The sequence below is a fragment of the Scyliorhinus torazame genome, chromosome 22 (assembly GCF_047496885.1).
Source record: "Scyliorhinus torazame isolate Kashiwa2021f chromosome 22, sScyTor2.1, whole genome shotgun sequence".
In the NCBI taxonomy this organism is placed as follows: Eukaryota; Metazoa; Chordata; class Chondrichthyes; order Carcharhiniformes; family Scyliorhinidae; genus Scyliorhinus; species Scyliorhinus torazame.
The window spans coordinates 91,239,386-91,263,777 of record NC_092728.1 but is presented as its reverse complement, the minus strand read 5'-3'; the positions used below and the strand labels follow the sequence as shown (position 1 = coordinate 91,263,777).

General features: G+C 46.4%; 1 protein-coding gene across 3 annotated transcripts in view; it reads right to left on the bottom strand.

Annotated features, from left to right (window-relative positions):
* Window positions 1-24,392, bottom strand: part of cntrl (centriolin) — a 202,457-nt gene that overhangs the window by 83,299 nt on the left and 94,766 nt on the right. For all 3 annotated transcript variants that reach the window (XM_072488558.1, XM_072488560.1, XM_072488559.1), the window contains 6 exons: window positions 23,349-23,528; window positions 18,767-18,946; window positions 18,501-18,617; window positions 15,285-15,429; window positions 9,434-9,573; window positions 501-696 (listed from right to left, as the gene is read on the bottom strand). In XM_072488558.1, coding sequence (XP_072344659.1) covers window positions 501-696; window positions 9,434-9,573; window positions 15,285-15,429; window positions 18,501-18,617; window positions 18,767-18,946; window positions 23,349-23,528 — 958 coding nt within the window. The remainder of the gene's footprint in view (window positions 1-500; window positions 697-9,433; window positions 9,574-15,284; window positions 15,430-18,500; window positions 18,618-18,766; window positions 18,947-23,348; window positions 23,529-24,392) is intronic.

Sequence of the window (24,392 nt, the reverse complement as noted above, 5' to 3'; positions counted from 1 at the left end):
CCGCCCGGTAAATGCTTATTTTTTGATAAACCCATTTTCAGCTGTCCTCATCAAACGAACTGAGTTACCACTCTTAAAAAATACCAAGGAAATTTTATAAAGCATTTAAAAAAAAAAAAAATATTTTTTAAAACACTGCCTGATTTTGCTGGTTCAAAGCAGATTTTGTATTTGGTGATACGTAAATAAGACTGAGCAGAAACTCAGGAGGGGAGATGGATTTTCAACACAGATACGGGACTGGATTCTCCTCCCCGCCGCGCTGCATTTCTGTTTCACCCCACCGGCGGGATGCTCCGTTACCCCAGCTGGTCAATGGCGTTCCCATTGTGGGGCAGCCCAACGTATTCGGGAAACCCCCAGGCTGCCGGCAAAACGGAGCATCCTGCCGCCGGAGAATCCAGCCCACGATATGTACTGGAACAGACAATTATGCCCAAAGCCAAAGGTCTAGGCCCTTAAATCAATAGAGCCATCCTTTTATCTCCCATGTTCTGTACCTGTTTGGGTACGAGTCTTGTGTGACGAACGTCTGATTGGTGAGTAAACCCAATAGCCTCGATGAACTGGTGGTGAACATTCCATTTTATCTCTTCTTTTAGGAATTGGTCCTTGACCAGGAGATGGTGGAACTTGATAATGTGAGCTGAATCCAGAGTCTTTTGTGTGATTATTTTGAGACAGCAGGCTTGATGGCTAAAATAAAAAGGTGGAAGAAAACCCATTATCATTTAAATATTGGTTACATTACAAGTCTACGACAGGATCTACAGAATCGAACTGTATGTACACAAACTGGCAGTCCCAGAAAATCAATGTTGATTAGTAAATAAGAGTTTCTTATAGTCAAGTTAGTACCAAATACCATCAAATGATTAGTCTGATTAAAAAAAAGTTGGGAAACTTAATATGGAACTATAGAGAACACATTAAATTTTGGTTAGTTGTACATCTGCATTTCAGATTTTGAGATCAATAACTTGGTCATTTGTAGTCAGTGATGAGGTGATATGATTATAACCACATATAAAACAAGATGTGGAGATGACGGCGTTGGACTGGGGTGAGCACAGTAAGCAGTCTTACAACACCAGGTTAAAAGCCAACAGGTTTGTTTCGAATCACTAGCTTTCGGAGCACTGCTCCTTCCTCGGGTGAATGAAGAGGTGGGTTCCAGAAACATTATATATATATATATATATATATATATATATATATTAACAGTCTATATATATATGTTTCTGGAACCCACCTCTTCATTCACCTGATAAAGGAGCAGTGCTCCGAAAGCTAGTGATTCAAAACAAAACTGTAGGACTTTAACCTGGTGATATAAAACAAGGACAGCCTAGATTTTAGAGTAAGGGATAAAGTGACTGCACCCACTGCTGAACTCAAAGATACCCACAAAGATCTATCGATTTCTCTGACATAGATACATCTTTCCTGATGTTAATCTCACTTTGACGCCAACGGTATGAATCTCCCACATCCAGCAGTGATGTCATCAAGCAGGCTAAGCATCCAGTTATGTAATAATAATAATCACTTATTGTCACAATAAGGTTTCAATGAAGTTACTGTGAAAAGCCCCTAGTCGCCACATTCCAGCGCCTGTTCGGGGAGGCCGATACGGGAATTGAACCCACGCTGCTGGCCTTGTTCTGCATTACAAGCCAGCTGTTTAGCCCACTGTGCTAAAGACGCCCCTAATAAAGGATACTCCCAAACAGAAAACCAGGAAATAAAAACTGATTATCCCAGTGGATCCCAACCTTTTTCATGCCATGGTACACCTTTATACTATGAAAACAATTGAGGCGCACTCTTATTTTCTTCATCAGAACTGCCCTCCAGCAAAAGCTTTTTATCTGAAAACACGTCAAGCCACCATCTAATACAATTTTCGTTATTTTACGCAGTTAACAATGAACGTTTTATCACCAGCTGCATATTAAATACAATATACTTTCAGTGAAAATGTAGACAATTTGAAGTATTTACCATTAAAAACAACTGTTCAGTTTTTTTAAAGCTGACATTTCTCAATGTAAAAGTTCATATTTGCCACGTAATCAAAAAGGTTAAGTTTCTTCTCACCCATTCAAAAAATTTAATTAAAAGCATATGAATCCGATCAAAACACAAATGAAGGAAACACTGTGGCCGGCATCTTACTTGCAGCATTAGTGTGATACCTGGGTCTGCCTCTGTGAGCAGAATCTCTTGACCTGGGGAAGAATTGGTGACAGGGAAACTTGCAGATTTTGCTCCACTGACAGATGTTCCCTCCTTTTGTTTTTTTCTACATTAGTCAGTGTTGAGAATGCCAACTCTCACAGGTAGGTTGTGGGAAATGGTAGGAAGCACGGCTATGGTGCAATCTAAAATAGATGGATACCCTTGTCCCCCAAGCAACCAAAAGGTGCCCAGAGGCATCTTGTAAACTTCAGTTCCAGTGTACGATCTATCCTGAGTTTTGCAAATTCCTCCTGTCCTTTTAACAACAAATTCTTTGACGATTTTTTAAAAAGTGAACTAAATGGATCATGTACTCAGTCAAAGAGGTTCTGAACGGGGGTGAGCGAACAGGGTGAAGTCCAAAAAGGAAGTTCCAAGTAAAGAAAGAAGATAGGGGTCAGAAAAGAGACAGGCTGCAATTAGAGAAAAGGCTATAGAGAGAACCTTAAATGGGCTCAGGAGAAGCTTTAGTGGTTAAAAAGATCTGAAAAGATGCGCTGAAGATTTTAAAAGGCAACCGAATGTTGGTAACTTTGTGCTGTGGGGAGTTGGGGCAAAGGTACACCTTTGAAGCAGTAGTGTTCTGCTTGGTATGCCTGAAGAGCTGAAATTGTGCTTGTAAGTTGATGTGTTTGGGCATTTATTGTTTAGTATGGCGTGTTAAATCATTAAGGGGCTAACCACCGGCACCACGTGGAACACAATCGATTCCAATGAGAAACGGTGCCGGATTTGTGATTAATCAGAAAATAGTTTATTGTTTGAAAAGTTATTTTCAGTCATTTCAAATTGAGTTATTTATTGGTGATGGATTGACATGGATTTCAATGCTTATTTTATTTTAGATTTAAGAGGCATTTAGTGTGGCCAATCCACCAACGCTGCACGTCTTTGGGTTGTTGAAGTGAGACCCACACAAAAACGGGAAGAATACGCACACTCCACATGGACAGTGACCTAGGACCAGGATTGAACCCAGGTCCTCGGCGCCGTGAGTCATCAGTGCTAGCCACTGCACCACTGTGCCACCCGCTAAATGCTTTTTTTTAAAACACACATTTTATTGAGGTATTTTTGGTATTGTAACAACAACAAAATAAACAATGTACATGAAACTATAAACATAGTGTAAAAGCCGTCTCCCTTCCTTACAGGTCCCACCTTTATTAAACCCCTACTCTAAGCTAAACTAACCCTTTCTGCTGACGACAAATTTTCCGCGAAGAAGTCGACGAACGGTTGCCACTTCCGGGCGAACCCTAACAGTGACCCTCTCAAGGCAAACTTGATTTTCTCCAAACAGAGAAAGCTAGCCATGTCCGATAGCTAGATAGCCAGGTCTCCGACTTCGGGGGCTTTGAGTCCCTCCAAGCTAATAGTATCCGTCTCCGGGCTACCAGGGAAGCAAGGGCGAGAACTTCTGCCTCTTTCTCCTCCTGGATTCCCGGGTCTTCTGACATCCCGAAAATCGGTTTTTAACACCGTGGACATGACATCTGCAAACCCCTGCCAAAATCCCCTAAGGTTCGGACATATCCAGAACATGTGGACATGGTTCGCTGGTCCTTGCGCACATTTTGCACACGTCTTCCACCCCAAAGAATCTGCTCATCCGGGCCACTATCATGTGAGCCCGATGAACGACCTTGAATTGTATCAGGCTGAGCCTGGCACATGTTGTGGATGCGTTGACTCTACGCAACGCGTCCGCCCATAGACCATCCTCGATCTCTCCTCCCAGCACCTCCTCCCACTTGCGCTTCAGCTCCTCGGTCTGCGTCTACTCTGACCCCACAAATTCCTTGTAAATGTCAGAGATGCTCCCTTCTCCTACCCACCCTCTGGAAACTACCCTATCCTGAATCCCCCTTAGCGGTAGGAGCAGAAAGGTTGACACCTGTTTATGTAGGAAGTCCCGCACCTGCAAATACCTGAATTTGTTTCCCCTCGCCAACTCAAACTTCTCCTCCAGCGCCCTCAGGCTCGGAAAGCTCCACTCTATAAACACGTCCCCCATCCGCTCAATCCCTGCTCTCCGCCATATCCGGAACCCCCCCATCCATACTTCCCAGGGCAAACCGGTGATTATTACTGATTGGGGACCAGACGATGCTCCCTTTGCTCCCACGTCTCCTCCATTGCCCCCAGACTCTCAGGGCCGCCACCTCTACGGGGCTGATGGAATACCGTGCCGCAGGAATGGCAGAGGCGCAGTTACCAACGCCCCCAGGCTGGTGCCCTTGTACAAAGCCGCCTCCATACGCTCCCATGCCGAGCCCTCCCCCACCACCCACTTCCTGATCATGGCTATATTCGCCGATCAGTAATAGTTACTAAAATTTGGCAGCGCCAGCCCGCCCTCTCCCCGACTCTGCTCAAGCATCACTTTCCTTACCCGCAGGGTCTTGCCCACCCAAACAAAGCCAGTGATCACTTTGCTGACCCGTTTAAAAAAGGACCTCGGAATAAAGATGGGGAGACACTGAAATACAAACAGGAATCACAGGAGGACCGTCATCTTCACCGTCAGCACCCTCCCAGCCAGTGACAACAGAAGCACGTCCCACCTCCGAAAATCATCCTTCATTTGGTCTCCGAGTCGGGTCAGATTTAATTTATGCAGCCGGTCCCATTTCCACGCCACTTGAATGCCTAGGTACCTAAAGCTTCCCTCTACTAATCTAAACGGCAGCTCCCCCAATCGCCTCTCCTGTCCCCTAGCCTCGACCGCAAACATTTCACTTTTCCCCATATTTAGTTTATACTCCGAAAACTGGCCAAATTTCCCTAGAATCCTCATGATTTCTTCCATCCCCTCTACTGGGTCCGATATATACAGAAGCAGGTCGTCTGCATAGAGCGAGACTCTTTGCTCCACCCCACCCCCCAACCAGCCCCTCGTGGCTCCCAGAGCAATTGCCAACGGCTCTATAGCTAGCGCGAACAGTGGGGAGAGGGGGCATCCCTGTCTCATCCCCCGGTGCAGTCTAAAATAGCCCGATGTTGTCCTATTCGTCTGTACGCTCGCCACAGGAGCCTGATACAGCAACCTGACCCAGTCAATAAAGCCCTGCCCAAATCCAAACTGTTCCAGTACCTCCCGCGGATAATCCCATTCTACCCGATCAAAAGCCTTTTCTGCATCCATTGCGATCACTACCTCCACCTCCCTAGCTTCCGGGGGAAACATGATCACGTTTAACAACCTTGTTACATTGGCCACCAACTGCCTACCCTTAACAAACCCCGTCTGAACCTCCCCATAACGTCCGGAACACAATCCTCAATCCTGGAGGACAAAATTTTGGCCAGCAATTTGGCATCCACATTCAACAGGGATATTGGGCAGCACGGCAGCATTGTGGATAGCACAATTGCTTCACAGCTCCAGGGTCCCAGGTTCGATTCCGGTTTGGGTCACTGTCTGTGCGGAGTCTGCACATCCTCCCCGTGTGTGCGTGGGTTTCCTCCCGGTCCTCCTGTTTCCTCCCACAGTCCAAAGATGTGCAGGTTAGGTGGATTGGCCATGATAAATTGCCCTTAGTGTCCAAAATTGCCCTTAGTGTTGGGTGGGGTTACTGGGTTGTGGGGATAGGGTGGAGGTGTTGACCTTGGGTAGGGTGTTCTTTCCAAGAGCCGGTGCAGACTCGATGGGCCGAATGGCCTCCTTCTGCACTGTAAATTCTATGATAATCTATGATAATCGGCCTGTAGGACCCACACAACTCCGGGTTCTTGTCCCACTTCAGAATCAGCGAAATCGTGGCCTGTGACATCGTCGGGGGCAGCACCCATCTTTCCCTTGCCTCATTGAACATCCTCATCAACACTGGCCCCAATATCCCAGAGAACCTTCTATTAAACTCCACTGGGTACCCGTCTGGCCCCGGGGCTTTACCCGACTGCAGAGCCTTCAGATCCTCCACTATCTCTTCCAACCAGATTGGGGCCCCAGCCCTTCTACCAGCTTCCCGTCCACCTTTAGGAAATTCAACCCCTCAAGAAGTGCCTCATCCCCTCTAGTCCCGTAGGGGGTTCCGACCTGAACAGCCTAATGCAGAAATCTCTAAACACCTTATTCACCCCTGCTGAATCTCCAACCAGGTCCCATCTCCATCATTTACTTTCCCTATCTCCCTGACTGCCTCCCCCTTTCGAAGCTGCTGTGCAAGCATTCTGCTGGCCTTCTCTCCATGCTCATAGATCGTCCCCCCTCGCTTTTCTCAGCTGCTCCACCGCCCTCCCTGTGGTTAACAAGCCAAACTATGCCTGTAGCCTCTGCCGTTCCCTTAAAAGCCCTGCCTCTGGGGTCTCCGCATACCTCCTATCGATCTGTAGTATCTCCTTTACCAGTCAGTCCGTCTCTGCCCTGTCCACCTTCTCCCTATGGGCCCGTATCGAGATCAGCTCCCCTCTGACCACCGCCTTCAGTGTTTCCCAGACCACCGCTGCTGAAATTTCGCCCGTGTCGTTGACCTGCAGGTAGTTCCGAATATATTTCCTCAGCCGCTCACACACCCCTTCGTCAGCCAAAAGTCCCACATCTAACCTTCATTGCTGGCGCTGGTTACTGTCTTTAGTAACCTGCGGGTCAACCCAGTGCGGAGCATGGTCTGAGATTGTGATCGCCGAGTACCCCGTGTCCACCACCCCTGCCAGTAAGGCCCTGATCAAAATAAAGAAATCAACCCGGGATTACACTTTATGCACGTGTGAGTAGAAGGAGAACTCACCCTGCCCGTTTTCGAGCTTGACCGGTCCAAGCCAGGGTCAATAGCTGTGTTGAAGTCTCTTCCCATGACCAACTTGTGCGAATCCAGGGCCGGTATCTTCCCCAGCATCCTCTTTATAAACTCCACATCATCCCAATTTGGCGCATCCACATTTACTAATACCACCTGCACCCCCTCCAGTTTCCCACTGACCATAATGTACCGACCTCCCACATCCGAGACTATTCTACCCACTTCAAGCACCACCCGCTTATTGATCAGGATCGCGACCCCTCTAGTCTTTGAATCTAGTCCCAAGTGAAAGACCTGACTGACCCAGCCTTTCCTCAATCTAATCTGGTCAGTTACTCTTAGGTGCGTCTCCTGCAACATTACCACGTCCGCCTTCAGTCCCCTAAGATGCGCGAACACACGTGCCCTCTTGATCGGCCCATTTAACTCTCGAACATTCCAGGTGATCAGCCTATTTAGGGGGGCTCATTGCCCCCCCCCCTCGCCGATCAGCCATCCCCTTTTGAGGACCCACCTCCAGCCCATGCTCCGCGCCTCCACCGGTCCGTCCCCAACCTCCTCTCTGTCCCTTAGCTCAAGTCCCTCCCTCGTCAGCAGAACATTTACACCCCCTCCCCCTCTTGTCACAGCACTCTGTAACCCAACCCCTATAATAAACCGAACATACGCACTCCCCCCCCCCCCACTGCGCTTCCGTGAGCTAGCCCGCTCAACTAGCGTGGTGGCCCCCATCCCTGGTGCCGGATAGTCTCCCACCTATTGTTCCCTCCCCACTCTCCCCCCCCTGCTCATACAAACATACTCCAACATCAATCTCCACACAATTTCCCGACAGAAAAACACCAAGATCTAAACAAGCATATCTCCATCCCCCAACAATGCAAATGAAAACCTTAACTCACTCAGCTCTACCGCAAAAGGCATTACAAGCAGCTTCCACAAAACGAAAAACGAGAAACATATAAAAAAAAACAGAAAAACAAACAAAAAAAAAAAACAAGAACTTTGCAGCAAAGTTCAAAAGTTCTCAGTCCACCACCAGTCCTTTCCTTTTCGCGAAGTCCAGCGCGTCCTCAGGCGACTCAAAATAAAAGTGCTGTTCCTCATGCGTGACCCAGAGACGGGCCGGATACAACAGTCCGAACTTCACCTTTTTCTTAAAAAGGATCGACCTAATCTGGTTGAAGCCTGCTCTTCTCCTGGCCACCTCCACACTCAGGTCTTGGTAAACCCGCAAGATACTGTTGTCCCATTTACAGCTCCATGTCTGCTTCGCCCACTGTAGAATGTGCTCCTTATCCAAGAACCTGTGGAATCTCACCACCATTGCTCTCGGGGGGGTCTCCCATTCGCGGCTTCCTTGCGAGCCCTGTCCAACTCCAAGGGTCAGGAGAATGTCCCCTCCCCCAGCAGCTTCTCAAACATACCCGCTATGTATGTCCCGGCGTCCGCTCCTTGGGACCCCTCCGGGAGCCCAACGATTCTCAAGTTCTGCCGGCGGGACCTATTCTTTAGGTCTTCCACCTTCTCCAGGAGCCTTTTCTACAGGTCTCTCAGCATTCCCACCTCCAACTCCACCGCAGTTTGATGTTCCTCCTGCTCAGCCAGCGCCTTCTCTACTTTCTGGATCGCCCGATCTTGGGCGTCCAATCTAAGCTCCAGCCGCTCAATCGACTTTTTTATCGGGTCCAAGCAGTCCCATTTCTGCTTAGCAAAGCCTTCCTGATCAACTTGCATCAGCTGCTCCGTTGACCGCTGGGTCGACAAACCAGAGGTCCGGTCCTCCGCCATGCTGTCTCCTGCTGCAGCTTCAGCCCAAGCCTTCTCTGTCTTTCTGTTTCTGCCTTTACGACACTTCTAGTCCTTCTCTCCATGCACCGATGTGGGAATTCAGTACACAATTGCCTCTGCCATCAGTTTTACAATTCAAGTCCGGTAGAAAATCGGGAGAAAAGGTCCAAAAGTCCGACCAGAGCGAGAGCCACCAAATGTGCGACTTACTCCTTCATAGCCACCACCTTAAGTCGTAAATGCTTATTTTTTGATAAACCCATTTTCAGTCCTTATCAAACTTAACCGAGTTACCAGTCTTAAAACATACTAAGGCATTCTTTATAAATCATTTAAAAAAAAGAAGTTTTTGTAAACACTGCTTGATTGCACTGGTTGATAGCAGATTTTGTATTTGGTAATACGTAAATTAGACAGAGGCGAAACTCAGGAGGGGAGAAGGAAACACTTTTCATTACAGATGTGATATGTACTGGATCAAACAATTATGTCCAAAGCCAAAGGTCTAGGCCCTTAAATCAATAGGGCCCATTCTGCTAATAGCAAATTTAATTAGAAATTAAATCCTTCCAACTCATTAATACAATACATACTAAAATCATGAAAAGTTCACCGTTGACGAGGAGAAAGCATAGATAGATTAGCAGATTTCTTACATTTGGTGATGGCACAAAGTACCAGTATCCTCTTCTTTTAAATGGATCAGTCATACTAGTAATGTAGTCACTATGATCACCAAGGGCATTTCTGAGAGCAGTGATTTCATGAATCAAATCTTCCATCTCACTTAAATTACCTGAAAGTTAAATAATAATACTAGTAAACAGCTTCCTTTTTTAAATGCAGGAGAGATGTACAAGTCAGTATTTACTGCCGATTCCTAATTATTAAATTAAAACGTTAAGAGTCAGGCATATTGTTGTGGATCTGGAGCCACACAGAGGCCAGACCAGATGTGCATGACAAATTTACTCCCCCAATGGTAATTAGTGAATCAGGTGAGTTATTATGATAATCCGCAGGTTTCATGATCACTATTACTGATTCTATCTCTTTAGTCTAGATTTATTTAATTAACCAAATTTAAATTCCTCAATTATTGAGTTGAGATTAAACTCATGTTATCAGATCATAAATACCGGGCTGGATTCTCCAAAAATGGGGCTATGTCCCCACGCTGATGTTAAAACCGGTGGTGTTTCACTCCCCAGTTTCCTGCAAAAAATAAAGAGCTATTTACTTACCTGCAGGGGGGTTAGCAGCGACCGGGGTGCTTTATGCAGCTTTGGCTGCAGATACGGGCCCCCGCATGGCGGCGGCCTCCAGCAGCCGTGCCGAGCGCCATGGCAGACTCGGACCGCGGACCATCACCAAGAAACAAGGCCCCCCCCCGATTGGCCCCGTGACCCTATATCGGATCGGTCCGATTGCTGCCCTGGCTGCCCATAAGGTGTCACCCCCCGTCCCCCACCAGGGCAGTCGCGGACTGAGTCCGCAGCCGCCGCACAAGAGTCCTGACCGGCCATACATGGTTAGAACCATGCCATCGGGAAATCGGACGGTCGGGATCGGAGTATCACTGGGAGGGCCTCTGGCAATGGCCCCCCAGCCGCGCGGCTTGATTGATGGCCGGGCGATTCTCCGGGACCCAGAGGATCGCCGGAGCGGCGCCGGTCGCTATCCGGTCGGGGACGTTGATTCTCCGCCAAATGTGATTTCGGCGCGGGGCTGCGGAGAATCCAGCCCATTGTCTCTAGATCATTAATCCCGTGGGGTAGGGACCTATGTCAGGATTCAGAGCAGGGGGAAATCAGGAACATGAGAAAAAGACAGCAAAGAGAATAAGAAAAGTGATAGGCAGAGAAATCTAGGGCCTGTATCAGATAATGACACTGTACAAAAATAGTAGGGGCAGGACAAGGAACGTTAAAAGGACTAGCCCATCTAGGGCTATTTTGGAAGAGGAGAAGTCACCACTGGACGGGATCAAAACAAAGTGTGAGGAAGAGTTGGGAGAGGATATGGAGGAGGGGTTCTGGTGTGAGGTGCTCCGGAGAGTGAATGCCTCCACCTCGTGTGCGAGGTTGGGGCTGATACAGCTGAAGGTGGTATACAGAGCACACCTCATGAGGGCGAGGATGAGCCGATTCTTTGAAGGAGTAGAAGATGTGTGTGAACGTTGCCGGGGGGGGGGGGGGGGGGCCTAATCACGTTCATATGTTTTGGTCCTGTCCAAAGCTAGAGGATTTCTGGAAGGAGGTAATTTCTAAAGTGGTGCACGTGAAACTGGACACGGGCCCCCGGGAGGCCATATTTGGGGTGTCGGACAAGCCAGGGTTGGAAACGGGTGCGGAGGCAGATGTTGTAGCCTTCGCCTCGTTGATCGCCCGAAGGCGGATCCTGATAGGTTGGAGAGCAACCTCTCCACATCTGTGATTATGGGTGATGATGGACTGGGAAACATTACTGAAAGGAAGAACAGTGGACAGGCAATGGCAGGCATTCACGAAAAAAATAGGTGAACTCCAAAAGTTGTTTATTTCTATTTGGAGCAAGAGTGGAAAGGGAACTGTGGCCAAACCATGGCTTACAAGGGAAATTAGAGCTAGTATTAGATTCAAAGAGGCACACAAATTAGCAAGAAAAAGCAATAGACCTGAAGATCGGGAACCAGTTAAAATTCAGCAAAAGGGACCAAGGGATTGATTAACAGGAAAATGCAAAATGAAAGTAAGCAAGTGGGGACCATAAAAACTGACTATGTAAAGAGAAAAAGATTGCTAAAAACTAATGTAGTCCCGTTACAGTCAGAAACAGGGAAATTCATAACGGGGAACAAAGAAATAGCTGAGGAACTAAATTCGTACTTTCCTTCTGTCTTCATAAAGGATGACATGGATAATGTACCAGAAGTTCTGAGAAACACAAGTTTCAGTGAGGAGCTGAAGGACATTAGTATTATTAAAGAAACGGTTTTAGGGAAATTAATAGGATTGAGGTGGATAAATCTCCAGAGCCTGATAATCTTCATCTCAGATTACCGAAGGAAGTGGCCCTAGAAATAGCAGATCCATTGATGGTCTTTTTCCAAAATTCTCTGAACTCTGGAATGGTTCCTAAAGATTGAAGGGTAGCTAATATAACCCCGCCATTCAAAAAGGGAGGTAGGGAGAAAACAAGGAATTGTAGACCAGTGAGCCCAACGTTGGCAGTAGGGAAGTTGCTCGAGTCCATTATCAAGCATTTGGAAAGTAGTGGTTTAAGTAGACAAAGTCAGCACGGATTTACGAAAGGGAAATAATGCTTAACAAATCTACTAAAATTCTTTGACGATGTAACTAGTAGAGTGGATCAGGGAGAACTGGTGGATGTGGTTTATTTAGACCTTCAGAAGGCTTTTGACAAGGTATCACATAGCAGATTACTATGTAAAGTTAAAACGCATGTGATTGCGAGTAGTGTCTTGAGATGGATAGAAAGCTGGTTAGCAGGTAGGAAGCAAAATGTTGCAATAAATGGGTCGTGTATAGTGGGGTACCGCAGGGATCTGTTCTAGGATCCCAACTCTTCACATTATCTATTAATGATTTGGATGAGGGAACTAAATATATTATCTCCAAATTTGCAGATGATACAAAGTTGGGTGGGAGGGTGAGCTGTGGGGAGGATGCAAAATTGCTTCAGCGGGATTTGGACACGCTGAGTGAGTGGGCATTTGCATGGCAGATACAGTATAATATGGATAAATGTGAAGTTATCCACTTCGGTAGCAAGTATAGGAAGGCAGATTATTATTTGAATGGGTGTAAATTGGGGGAGGTGGATACTCAGTGAGACCTTGGTGCCCTCGTGCATCAGTCACTGAAACTAAGCACACAGGTACATCAGGCAGTAAAGAAGGCAAATGGTATGTTGGCCTTCATAGAGAGAGGATTGGAGTATAAGAATAGGGATGTTTTACTGCAATTGTAGGCATTGGTGAGGCCACACCTGGAGTATTGTGTGCAGTTTTGGTGTCCTTATCTGAGGAAGGATGTTCATGCTTTGTAGGAAGCGCAGCAAAGGTTTACCAGGCTGATTCCTGGTATGTTGGAACTATCATATGGGAGGCTAAGTCGGTTAGGATTACATTCATTGGAATTTAGAAGAGCGAGAGGGGTTCTTATAGAAACTCATAAAATTCTAATAGGATTAGATAGGATAGATTCAGAAAGAATGTTCCCGATGATGGGGGAGCCCAGAACTAGTTTGAAAATAAGGGATAAACGTTTTAGTACTGAGGCAAGGAAAGATTTCTTCACCCAGAGAGTGATGGATCTCTGGAATTCACTACCATAGAAAGTAGTTGAGGGCAAAACTGTGTGTAATTTCCAGAAGGAGTTAGATATAGCTCTTGGGGCGATATTTATTGGGGGAAGGAGGGATTCATGGTATTGAAATTGATGATCAGACATGATCATAATGAATGGCAGAGGGGGCTTGAGGGGTCGAATGGCCTCCTCCTGTTTCCATTTTCTATGTATGTTTCTATATAACATCTATGCTACTATACTAGCTGAATTTTTAAAAAATTGTTCTTGGAATAAATGCAGCAAAGCCAGCATTTATTGCCCATTAGAAAGTGGTGGTAAGCAGCCTTTTCTAATTGCTGCAGTCCACAGTGCTGCTAGGGATGGAGTTCCAGGATTTTGACCCAGTGAATTAAAAACCTTTTGGCTGCAGGAGTTCTGTGATTTTGGATACTGGTGATTTTTGTATTTAAAAATGAACTGTATTGAATTCCCAACAGATAATAATTTGACACATTGTAGTGCAGTCAAATGATTCATCAATAACAATATTAAAAATAACATTGAATAAATTATGGAATTGCAATATATTTTGACAGAAGAAAGCACAATTCTTTCCAGTTTATCAACATGTAATAAGGTTCATTTCTCTACAAACTCCACAACGATCCATTATAGATCATACTATTTCTATGTCCTTAAGCCATGCCTGACTTATAGGGGTAGTGTTTAGTGGTTCAAGAAGATGTTATCAGACCACTGAGACAGCAGGAACTTGCAACATCAATGGATACAGTAAATTACCCATCTTTTTGCTGTGTAACTAGGCAACAGTCATTTTGTGATTCCGTGAACACTGTATATCTGAAGACTTTGGACTAGATGAGTTGCGTTATAGTTTCACTGGACATTGCTGCGTCTTTTGCATAAATTTTAATTGAAGTACATTAAATAAATACACAGCAATCTTAAATGCATCTTAATGATAGAATCAGACTTTGGCATACATTTTCAATTTGCTGCCCAGGGATAATTCTGACGTTGTGGTTAGCCCACTTAGTTGTGGAAATGTAAAGTGGGTAGCTCCTACAATCGATGCTGATCCACCAGTTGACAACTAGGAAATCAACCTCTCTAAAATTAAATTGATAAAGTTGTACAAAACTGACGCATGATGGCTAGAAATGGCAGTTAGCAACTTAACTCACTTGAAACCTGGGGCAAAATTCTCCGGAGACGGCGCGATGTCCGCCGACTGGCGCCAAAACGGCACCAATCAGACGGGCATCGCGCCGCCCCAAAGGTGCGGAATGCTCCGCATCTTTGGGGGCCGAGCCCCAACATTGAGGGGCTAGGCCGACGCCGGAGGAATTTCCACCCCGCCAGCTGGCGGAAAAGGCCTTTGGTGCCCCGCCAGCTGGCGTGGAAATGACATCTCCGGGCGGCGCATGTGCGGGAGCGTCAGCGGCCGCAGACAGTTTCCCACGCATGCGCAGTGGAGGGAGTTTCTTCCACCTCCGCCATGGTGGAGACTGTGGCGGAGGGGAAAGAGTGCCCCCACGGCACAGGCCCGCCCGCGGATCGGTGGGCCCCGATCGCGGGCCAGGCCACCGTGGGGGCACCCCCCCCCCCCCCCCCGGGGTCAGATCGCCCCGCGCCCCCCACCCCCCAAGGACCCCGGAGCCCGCCCACGCCGCCTTGTCCCGCCGGTAAGGTAGGTGATTTAATTTACGCCGGCGGGACAGGCAATTTATCGGCGGGACTTCGGCCCATCCAGGCCGCCAACCGGCGCAGCGCGATTCCCGCCCCCGCCGAATATCCGGTGCTGGAGACTTCGGCAACCGGCGGGGGCGGGATTCACGCCAGCCCCCGGCGATTCTCCGACCCGGCGGGGGGTCGGAGAATGTCGCCCCTGAACTGTAAAAATAATTACAGGAAGTCTCACAGGAAAAGGATTGTCGATGACCTTAGAGCAGTTGAAGTATGATTCTATATTTCTTTAACAGGTTCTAAGTTACCACTGGTCAGCAATGCAGTCCCTAAGGTATTTCCTGAGTAAAAGAAAAACTTAAGTGACAACTGAGAAATTCTTGGCTTTGTGCCCTTCGTAATATTTGTAACTGCGCATGCAAAGTTTTACCCTACTAGACACGTTCACCAAATCAATCGAGATAGAGACAGATATAGCTAGATGCAAAAATTAAAGATCAAAACAAACCTTCTCTGGTTTGATCCAGATGATCTTGTAGGTGTTTCAGTTCTGCCCGTTGTTGATTTAGAGCTCGGTTTAATCTATCAATTTCTAGTTGTTGGCCATTTATGGTATTTGCTCCACAATCATATGTTTGAATTCCACTCAGAATCTAAAAAGGCAGACAAAATCCATGAAACACTAATTAGTTATGAGTTAGATGCAATTAGCATCTACAAGTTCCTCTTCGAGTCACACACTATTCTAACTGGACTTGCATTCCTTTACTGAGTTAGAGTATTGTATTATAATCATGGCATACAAATATCCAATTACTAATCAATGCAATAAGCACACGAAGAACACAGATTTGGAAATAAAGGACATTGATTATGCAGCTGTAGAAGTAGTTTTTCTAAACAGAAGAGTTAAAATATTGCTTTATAACAATACAACAAATTTCATAAAATCTCTCCTTTATTTAAACAAAAAAGTCAATCCTTTATGGTTACAGGAACAGAAAACATGCAAGTGTTTTGTTCATCTCTAGTGCATATATTGAAATCCAGTTTGGAAAGATTAGATTAAGTTGGCTGTTTATGACATTATGCAGACTGAGTGCAGTTTCCAATGGTCAAGAATACAGAGTACAACTATAACCTGAATTTAATAGACTCTGCAAGGGCACACAAAATATAAATGTTGGTTACAATAATGGATAGTATGACCGTATGTATAAGAACGCACCCCGTTTGAGGTTACTGTATTCCCCAACAGTCTACAAGACACACTGCAGCAACTCTCTCTATCAAGAGAACCTTCCAAACCCAGACTTCTAACACCTAGAAGGACAAGGGCACAAGCGGATGCAATTATCATCATCTGCAAATTCCCCTTCGAGTCACACACTATTCTAATTGGACTTACATTCCTTTACTGTCATGGGGTCAAAATCCGGAAACTTCCTCTCCAACAGCACTGCGAGTGCATTTCAAGAAGGCAGCTCAGCACCACCTTCTCAAGGGCAATTAAAGATGGGCACTAAATTCTGGCCTGGCCAGAGATGCCCAAATCCCACAAACAGATTTGAAGAAAAGAAATCTTCAACAAATATGACATTGAAATTATAGCATTAAGATAGGCAATTCAGTCCAGCTGGTCTATGCCAATGTTGACAACATCATCTTTTATTTTTCCGTGTCTGTGTGGGTTTCACCTCCACAACCCAAAGATGTGCAGGTTAGGTGGATTGGCAACGCTAAATTGCCCTTAATTGGAAAAAAAAATAATAATTGGGTATTCTAAATTTAAGAAACCACCCCCCCCACAAAAGAAAAAAAATCACGTTATTAATTTCTCTTCCCTTTATTGCATCTATGCTACTCGCTTCAACCAGCCCGTATGATGGCAAGTTCCACCTTCTAATCCTCACTGGGTAAAAGTTTCTCCCCAGTTCTTTGTTGGATTTATTTGTCACTATAATATATTTATGATCCATAGTTTTGGATTCCCTTGCAAGTGGAAACATTGGGCGAAATTCTCTGCCACTGGTAGCACAGTTCCCAGTGAGGCAGAGAATCCCACGTTATTGAACAAAACGGGATTGGCGCCAACCTGTTTCCAATGTTTCGGCCCCGCTGGCGGTCATTAAGACCCATTTAAATCCACTTAGAGGACTGGGCACCATATTGTCTGGGCCCCCATTCTCAGGTCCTCTGGGCCCGGAACCAAGTGGGCGAGAATTATTACTGCAATTGACGAGCGTGGTCCTGACGTGGTGAACCTCGCAGTGGGCAAAAGTGATAACTCTTTAAAGGAGTTGCCCCCAAAGTCTATCTGAGGGCCATCCTCTTCCCCCCCCCGCCACCAAAATGCACACCTGCCCACCACCCCTACCAGTAGCCCCCTACCATACACCCCCCCCCCCCCGAGACCCCATAAATAAAGAGACCCCCCAAAGACCCCAGAAATAAAGGGACCCCCAGAAATCCCCTAGAGACCCCCCCCACCCACCCCGAGACCCCATAAATGATGGGGCCATCCCGGAGACCCCTAAATAAAGGGGCCCTCCAGAAATCCCCTAAAGAGACCATCCACCATCCAGAGACCCCCTAATAAAGAGGCCCCCTAAATCAAAAGAGTCCCCAGGAAAGAGACCCCTGTCAGGAAGGTTCCTCAGAAGAGAGACTCCTTCAGGAGGCCACGGCCCCCAAAAGAGACACCCCTGTCAGGAAGCTAGACAACAGTCAGAGAGTGGCGTCACTTCTTGGGTGCTTTCCTGACAGGAAAAGAGACCCCTGTCAGGAAGGTTCCTCAGAAGAGAGACTCCTTCAGGAGGCCACGGCCCCCAAAAGAGACACCCCTGTCAGGAAGCTAGACAACAGTCAGAGAGTGGCGTCACTTCTTGGGTGCTTTCCTGACAGGGGTCTCTCCATACTGGTGGGATTCCAGACAGGGGCCTCTTTTCTGATGGGCTTCCTGACAGGGGCCTCTTTTTTGGTGGGTCTGAGTGGGATCTCTTTATTTAGGGGGTCTCTGTGGACGGGAGGGACCAGAAATTAGGGGGGGGGGGGGGGGAGGCTGACTTACACAGCGGGGGGGGGGGGGGGTCTGAATTGCGATGTGGGGGAGGGGCAGTTTTCAGTCGCAGGATCTCACTATCAGACCGACAGCTCAATGGCGGCCCGATGGTGGGAATTCCTCGCAATGCATAAATTTGCATAGCGAAGGATTGGGAATTGCTTCCTCATTTGCGCCGTCTCCCAAATGGAAAATTTCACCCATTATCTCTACATCGACCCCAAAATTCCAAAGACCTCCATCTTGTGGACTGCAAACAAAACATGTACAATTTTTTTACTCTTTAATGGGGTGTGGGTGTTGCTGGCTGGGCCAGTATTTATTGCTCATCCCTAATTTCCCTGACTCGAGTCATTTGCTAGGCCATTTCAGAGGGTATTCTAAGAGTCAACCACAGTGCTGTGGGGATCTGGAGTCACATGTAGGCCAGAAATGTGTAAGGATGGCAGCCTTCCCTGAAGGACATTAATGAACCAGATGGGTGTTTTTACGATACTCTGCAACGGTTTCATGGTCATCATTAAACTTTTAATTCCAGATTTTTATCGAATTCAAATTTCACCATCTGCCATGTGTCCCCATGAGCATTATCCTGGGTCTCTGGATTACTAGTCCAATGACAATACCAAGACTTCTGATGTGTCTGCAGTATTTTGCCCTCACCTGGCTTTCTTTTTCCTTTAACAAGTTTTGTAGCATATCAATTTCAGCTTCTGCCTTGGCAAGGTCTCGAGCCGCCCGAGTCGCCTCAACCCGAAATTTTTCTGCTAATTCCATTTCCTAAAGAATAAATGGAAGTCCACAACAAGTAAAGTGAGAGGGAGAAAATAACTTACATTTTTGGCATATTCTGTTACATGGAATTTGATAAACTTGAAAACATGCATTCTGGATGCACAGAATATTCTGCCTTCAACAAAATAGATTACCTCCGTTCTTTCATAATTAAGTTTTTGAACAGTTCCCTGAAGAAATTTCATGTGGTCTTTAGCAGTGAGGAGTTCATTTGCAGCCATTTTCTCAGAAGCAGTAATTGTTGTCTTCAAGTCTTTCACATCTTTCTCGAGACCACGCAGCTTTAAATGTACTCTTCGATCCTCTATTTTACTCTGCAATTAGTATTCAAACGAAGTTAAATCAAAATTTCCCCAATGTCTCTCTCTTCATGCAGCTAATTGCTAATGATGGCTCTGATCCCCTCAACTTGTGTCCAACGTCCCCTCCAAATACATACACATACTAAAGAGAGAACTAAAAATGCATTAAAGTCTTCTTAGTAAACAAGCAGAAAAATAAAATGGGATTTTGGGTTGGTATTTTCCGTTTGGGAGACTAACTGTTTCTGCCGGGACTGAATAGCGTGCGATTTGCGTTCCCGTTGGGGGTGCTATTTGTTAAGTGATTCAGGACATGCAAATCAGCCAGTAACTCTGCCCACATGAATGAGAGCAATTCCCATTCCCGCTGATGCCTGATTCACTGGGGCCGGAATTAAGTGCTGGAGAGCCTGACAAACTGGAGCTTCTTACAAGTGATCCATTCACCACACATTCTCACTCCAGCCAAGAAGATCTGCCCTCCGCTTTCTGGGAAGTGAGCTAGACAGGATGCTGGACATAGAGGAAGGGAGAAGGGACACCCTCTTCCCCAGGGTGGGGAAGCCAGCTGTTGTCAATAGGGCCTGGGAGGCGGTGGCAGAGACGGGCAGTGCTGCCACCCTGATGAGGAGGACTGGAATGCAGTGTTCCTCAGGGGAGGTCGGGTGAGTCACCATTCCGGGCCCTACTCTTCACATCATCACTCAAATCTCCTGAAGGCCAACCACACCTAACCTGCCTTCCAACTCACCTCCATCAAACCCAACACCTGTATTGTCCTCTTTGGCCGGGAACACATATACCACCAGCTACAGACCTCCTGTAGAACTCGCCCCCGTGTCTCTAATACCTGCCTCAAAGACCACGTCGTCCCAATTCGGGGCATAAACATTCACCAGGACAACCGGCATCCCCTCCAATTTCCCACTGATCAACACATACCTACCCCCCCAACTCGAAGGCCACTTTCTTATTAACCAAAACCTTCACCCCCCTCGTCTTCATGTCCAACCCAGAGTGGAACACTTGCCCTAACCATCCCTTCCTCAGCCTTCTCTGATCCCCCAACTTCAGGTGCATCTCCTGCAAGAACACAACATCTGCTTTCAAACTCTTCAAAAACATGCGACCGCTTGACCGGCCCATTCAACTGTTGCACGTTCCATGTGGCCAGCTTAGTTGGGGGGGGCTCCTCGCGCACCCCCCCTGATCAGCCATAGCCCTTTTTAAGCCAGCCCCCAGCCCGCGACATGCACCCCTCCAGGACCTCCCCCAGATGTCCGTCACCATCTCTTCCTTCCCAACTGCAGCACACCAACCAAACCCATGCCAATAACCCTTCACTTCCCCTCCACACACCCAAACAAAGAACCAACCCATTCCGCCCTCCCCCAACCTTTCTCCTGGTAACCCTGCCCACTTCACACCTGTTAACTAGCCCACCCAGCTAGCATGGTGGCCCCTGCCCAAGGCCTCTGACTTCCCCTCACCCTCACAATCCACCCCCCCAAAATCACCAAAAAACAAAAGGCCCGCTCGCCATCACTGCTCCTCCATCGTAACCTGCCCCAATCCACCCATCCAATATGCCCATAATTTGCACAGAACTCCTCTCCAAAGTTCAATGTCCTCACACTCCTCCCAGTCCATGGTCTCTCAAAGTCCATCGCCTCCTCCAGCGAATTAAAATAAAATTCCTGCTTTTGATGCATCACCCTCAAGTGGGCAGGGTACAACACCCTGAACCTCACCCCCTTCTTGTAGAGGGCGGCCTTTATCTGATTATATCTGGCCCTCCGCTTGCCCAGCTCCGCACCCAGGTCTTAGTAAATCCGCAACTCACTCCCCTCCCAGGTGCATTGCTTGGTCTGCCTCGCCCACCTCAAAATCTTCTTTTTATCCAGGAACTATTGCAGTCTCACCACCATTGCTCTTGGCAGCTCGCCCACCTGCGGCCTCTTCAGTGCCCTGTGTGCCTGATCCACCTCGAGGGGCTGGTCGAAGGCACCCTCCCCCATCAGCTTCTTCAACATGCTCGCCACAAACTTGGTGGCCTACGCACCTTCGATGCCTTCGGGCACCCCCACGAACCTAAGATTCTGCATCCGAAGCGGTTCTCAAGGTCTCCAGCTTCTCGCTCAGCCTTTTCTAGCTGCTCATCACCATCCCCATCTCTGCCTCCAGCTGCTGGATCGCTAGGCTCTCAGCCTCCTGCCTCTCCTCCTCCCATTCGATCGCCGCCCCAAGTGGCTCCACCAGTTTGGCCAAATCCTCTAAGGCTTTGTTTCTCTGCTGCTGGAATCTATCATTCCACTGCTCAGTTGACCATTGGGAGGGCAGCGTTGCCTTCTTGCTTTCTGCCATCCTCACCTGTGTCGCACCACGAAAACTTTCCTGCTCCAACTGCTCTCTCCTTCTCGTGGCACTCCTTGTCCGATGAGCCATTCACCAGCTGCACCAGAGGAGTATTACATTCCCTGGGCACTCGTGCACCTTTTTGCCCCCAAACACCACACAATTCGGGTGGGGAAGGACAAAAAAAAACCACCTTGAGCAGGAGCCACCAAATGTGCAACTCAGACCATCACCGCCAGCAGATGTCCTGCTTCCACTTTGAAAGAAACTGGATGGGTATGTGTGATGACTGCCACAAATAGGTGCAACAGTTGGAATTAAAGCAAAATGTTCCTAACATGTGGAGAGAAGTTTGTCAAAATGCACCTACCTCCTCACTAATCATTTTTAATTAAATTGTTTTTTCTCCACACAGAGGCTGCCTGGCCTGAGTTTTCCAGACATTTTCTGTTTTTATTTAATATTTCCAGCATCCGCAGCATTTTGCATTTGCTTTTGGAGCTCTCTAGGAACATGATTTGTCAGCCTGCACCATCTGGGGGCCCATGTCAGACCACCATTTCTCGCAAAGTCCCAGAAAAACAGGTAATGTTAAAGAATTAGCCACCTGGTAATTTCTTCCTGGTCTTTGCACCCAGGAAGTTGAGTGTTCGCCAGGAGCAAAGACCAGTAAATCAGCAAACTGTGTGTGGGTAGCAACAGTTTGGGCTTTACTGGAATATCTCTACCTATTTACAGTTTTCCCCACCACTGCCACAGAAATAAATGCTGGTATGGCCCTCACCATCATTCTCTAGCATCTTCTCTTCAGTGCCTTTCCATTCTTCTTACCTTTCCATTCAAATTGTCATTCTGTATACTCCACTCAGTTTCTCTCCAAGCTAACATCTCATCTTTCCTCCTTTAGCTTCAGCACTGAACACCTAATCCTTTGCGATTTTAATTTCTTCCTCAATTTACCTTGCTTCCTTTCCTCTGATTTCACTAGCCTAAGCTTCTTCAATGTAGGTTCTCTAATAATATTCATGGCCTCCCCATGTAATCTGCCACCTCATGTGGCACTTTACACCCATGGTCTTGATCGGATTGACAATCTTTAGGACCAACTTCTTGCATTCCTTTTCACATCTATTTCCTCTACACCCTTCCAACTGTATTTCCTTCTACATTTGTCCTGGAAAGAACTCGGTCTGCATTAGCTCTAAACCCTGACCTAGTTTATTTCCTATCTTGTCTGATGTGCTCTTTGATCTCACTGTGTTCATTAGGTCGAATGCTCCTGCTCCCTTGACCTTATGCCTACTAAAACATTTTGAATCCTTCCTGTCTGCTATGTTAATTGAATAGTTCACTCTCTTCAAAGATGATGTCATCACCGCCACGCACATGCCGCTCTCCACCCCCCACACAAAACAACTATTTCAAACCTCTGACCTTGCAAACTACTGCCCAATCTCTTTTCAAAAGTCCATGACAATATTCTTGCTTTTCAAATTTGCCAATCTTTGATTCAAGTCCATGTTTGAATCTCTCCAATTAGGCTTTCAATCATGCTGTACCACTGAAACAACTCTAATCAAACTCACAAACAACATACTGTTGACTGTGATCTTGGTGAATTCTTCCTCCTCGACCACACTGCAGCCTTTAACACAGTTAACCACAGAATTCTCTTCCAGTTGTGTTCTGCATTTAGGTATTCCTCCAACTATCTCCTTCTTTGGCAGGATACCCATTTTTGTCCAATTATGCCTTTGTAAAGCATCTGGAATTGTTTCTCTATGTTAAATGCTCTATTGGTGTTCCAATTATTGTGATGTTAATTTCCAAAGTAGGACAAGTAGAGCAAGTTATGTAAAAAGAAATGAACACCGTTACACATTACAGTGGCAAATCATTGAGTGAGGATAACAGAAAAACACACTATTATCTCGAGCAAACTACTAAGTGATCTTTGGGTTGAAACATGTTAAGGCTAAGCTAATTAAATGGGATGCAGTCTAAGGAATAGATTTCTACCAATTTTTTATGATCATTATTTAAATAAAACTTGAATTACCTTGTTTTCTTTATCTTCAATTTCTGTTAAAAGTTTATCTCTATCTGCATCAGCCTCCTGCAGCTGTTCATCAGTGAGCGCCTGCAACTCTTGCATGTTTGTCAGTTGCTCCTGGAGCCGCAATATTTCGTTCTTCAATTCCTGCGCTTTAGCTTCATTGACTCCTTTCTCGGATTTTATCTGCCACAAAGATTACAATTAATTTCGAGAAAGTGCAATCACAAAAACCAGAACAGAGTGAAGCTTAGGTAAATGTGAGTAAATAACTTAAAAGAAAAGAGTGAGCACTTCAAAGTCATATTACATCCTCTTTTGAGAACGAATGTGGACGAAAATGGACAGTGAAATGCTTCTCGTCTTATTCAGCATTTTTCATTCAGCAAACCAAACTGAAAGCTCCTTTCTGCTCAATTTTAAAGAATTGGCTTTCAAGTTGAGGTCTCTGGAATTGTGTGGTCAAATTTCAGTCATTTTCCCATTGCATTCTTGTATCTTTAGAACACAGAAAAATACAGCACAGAACAGGCCCTTCGGCCCACGATGTTGTGCCGAACTTTTGTTTGAAATGTTTTTGGTTTCCTGGTATTTATACTATGCATTAAAAACCTTTCTCCAATGCCGGCACCGTGACACTGTCTTTCGGAAGTTAGGTACAATTATCACATTGTACTGTATTCGACCTTCAAGATGAGCTGTGGAAAAATGCTGTGTAAAAATATCAAGGTCTTTTCCAGTCTTGTCCATAGTAGGGAAAACTCAATCATGCATTTTCCTAAATTGCCTACTTCCTGCGTCTGAGGAAATCCACTCAGAGACACAATGTCGCTTTAGACCTTGCAATTGAACCTCTGACATGTTGTTGCCAGACAAAACAAAGAAAAACCACCAGGAACTCCTCATTCCATTCACTGACTTGACCAAAGCATTTTACTCAGTAAATTGCAAGACGTTGGATTGAGCTCCAAAGATTTGCATGTCCAAGAAATGTCATCAGAATCCTGCAATTGCTTCATGATGATATGACTATAACTGTCTTAAATGTGA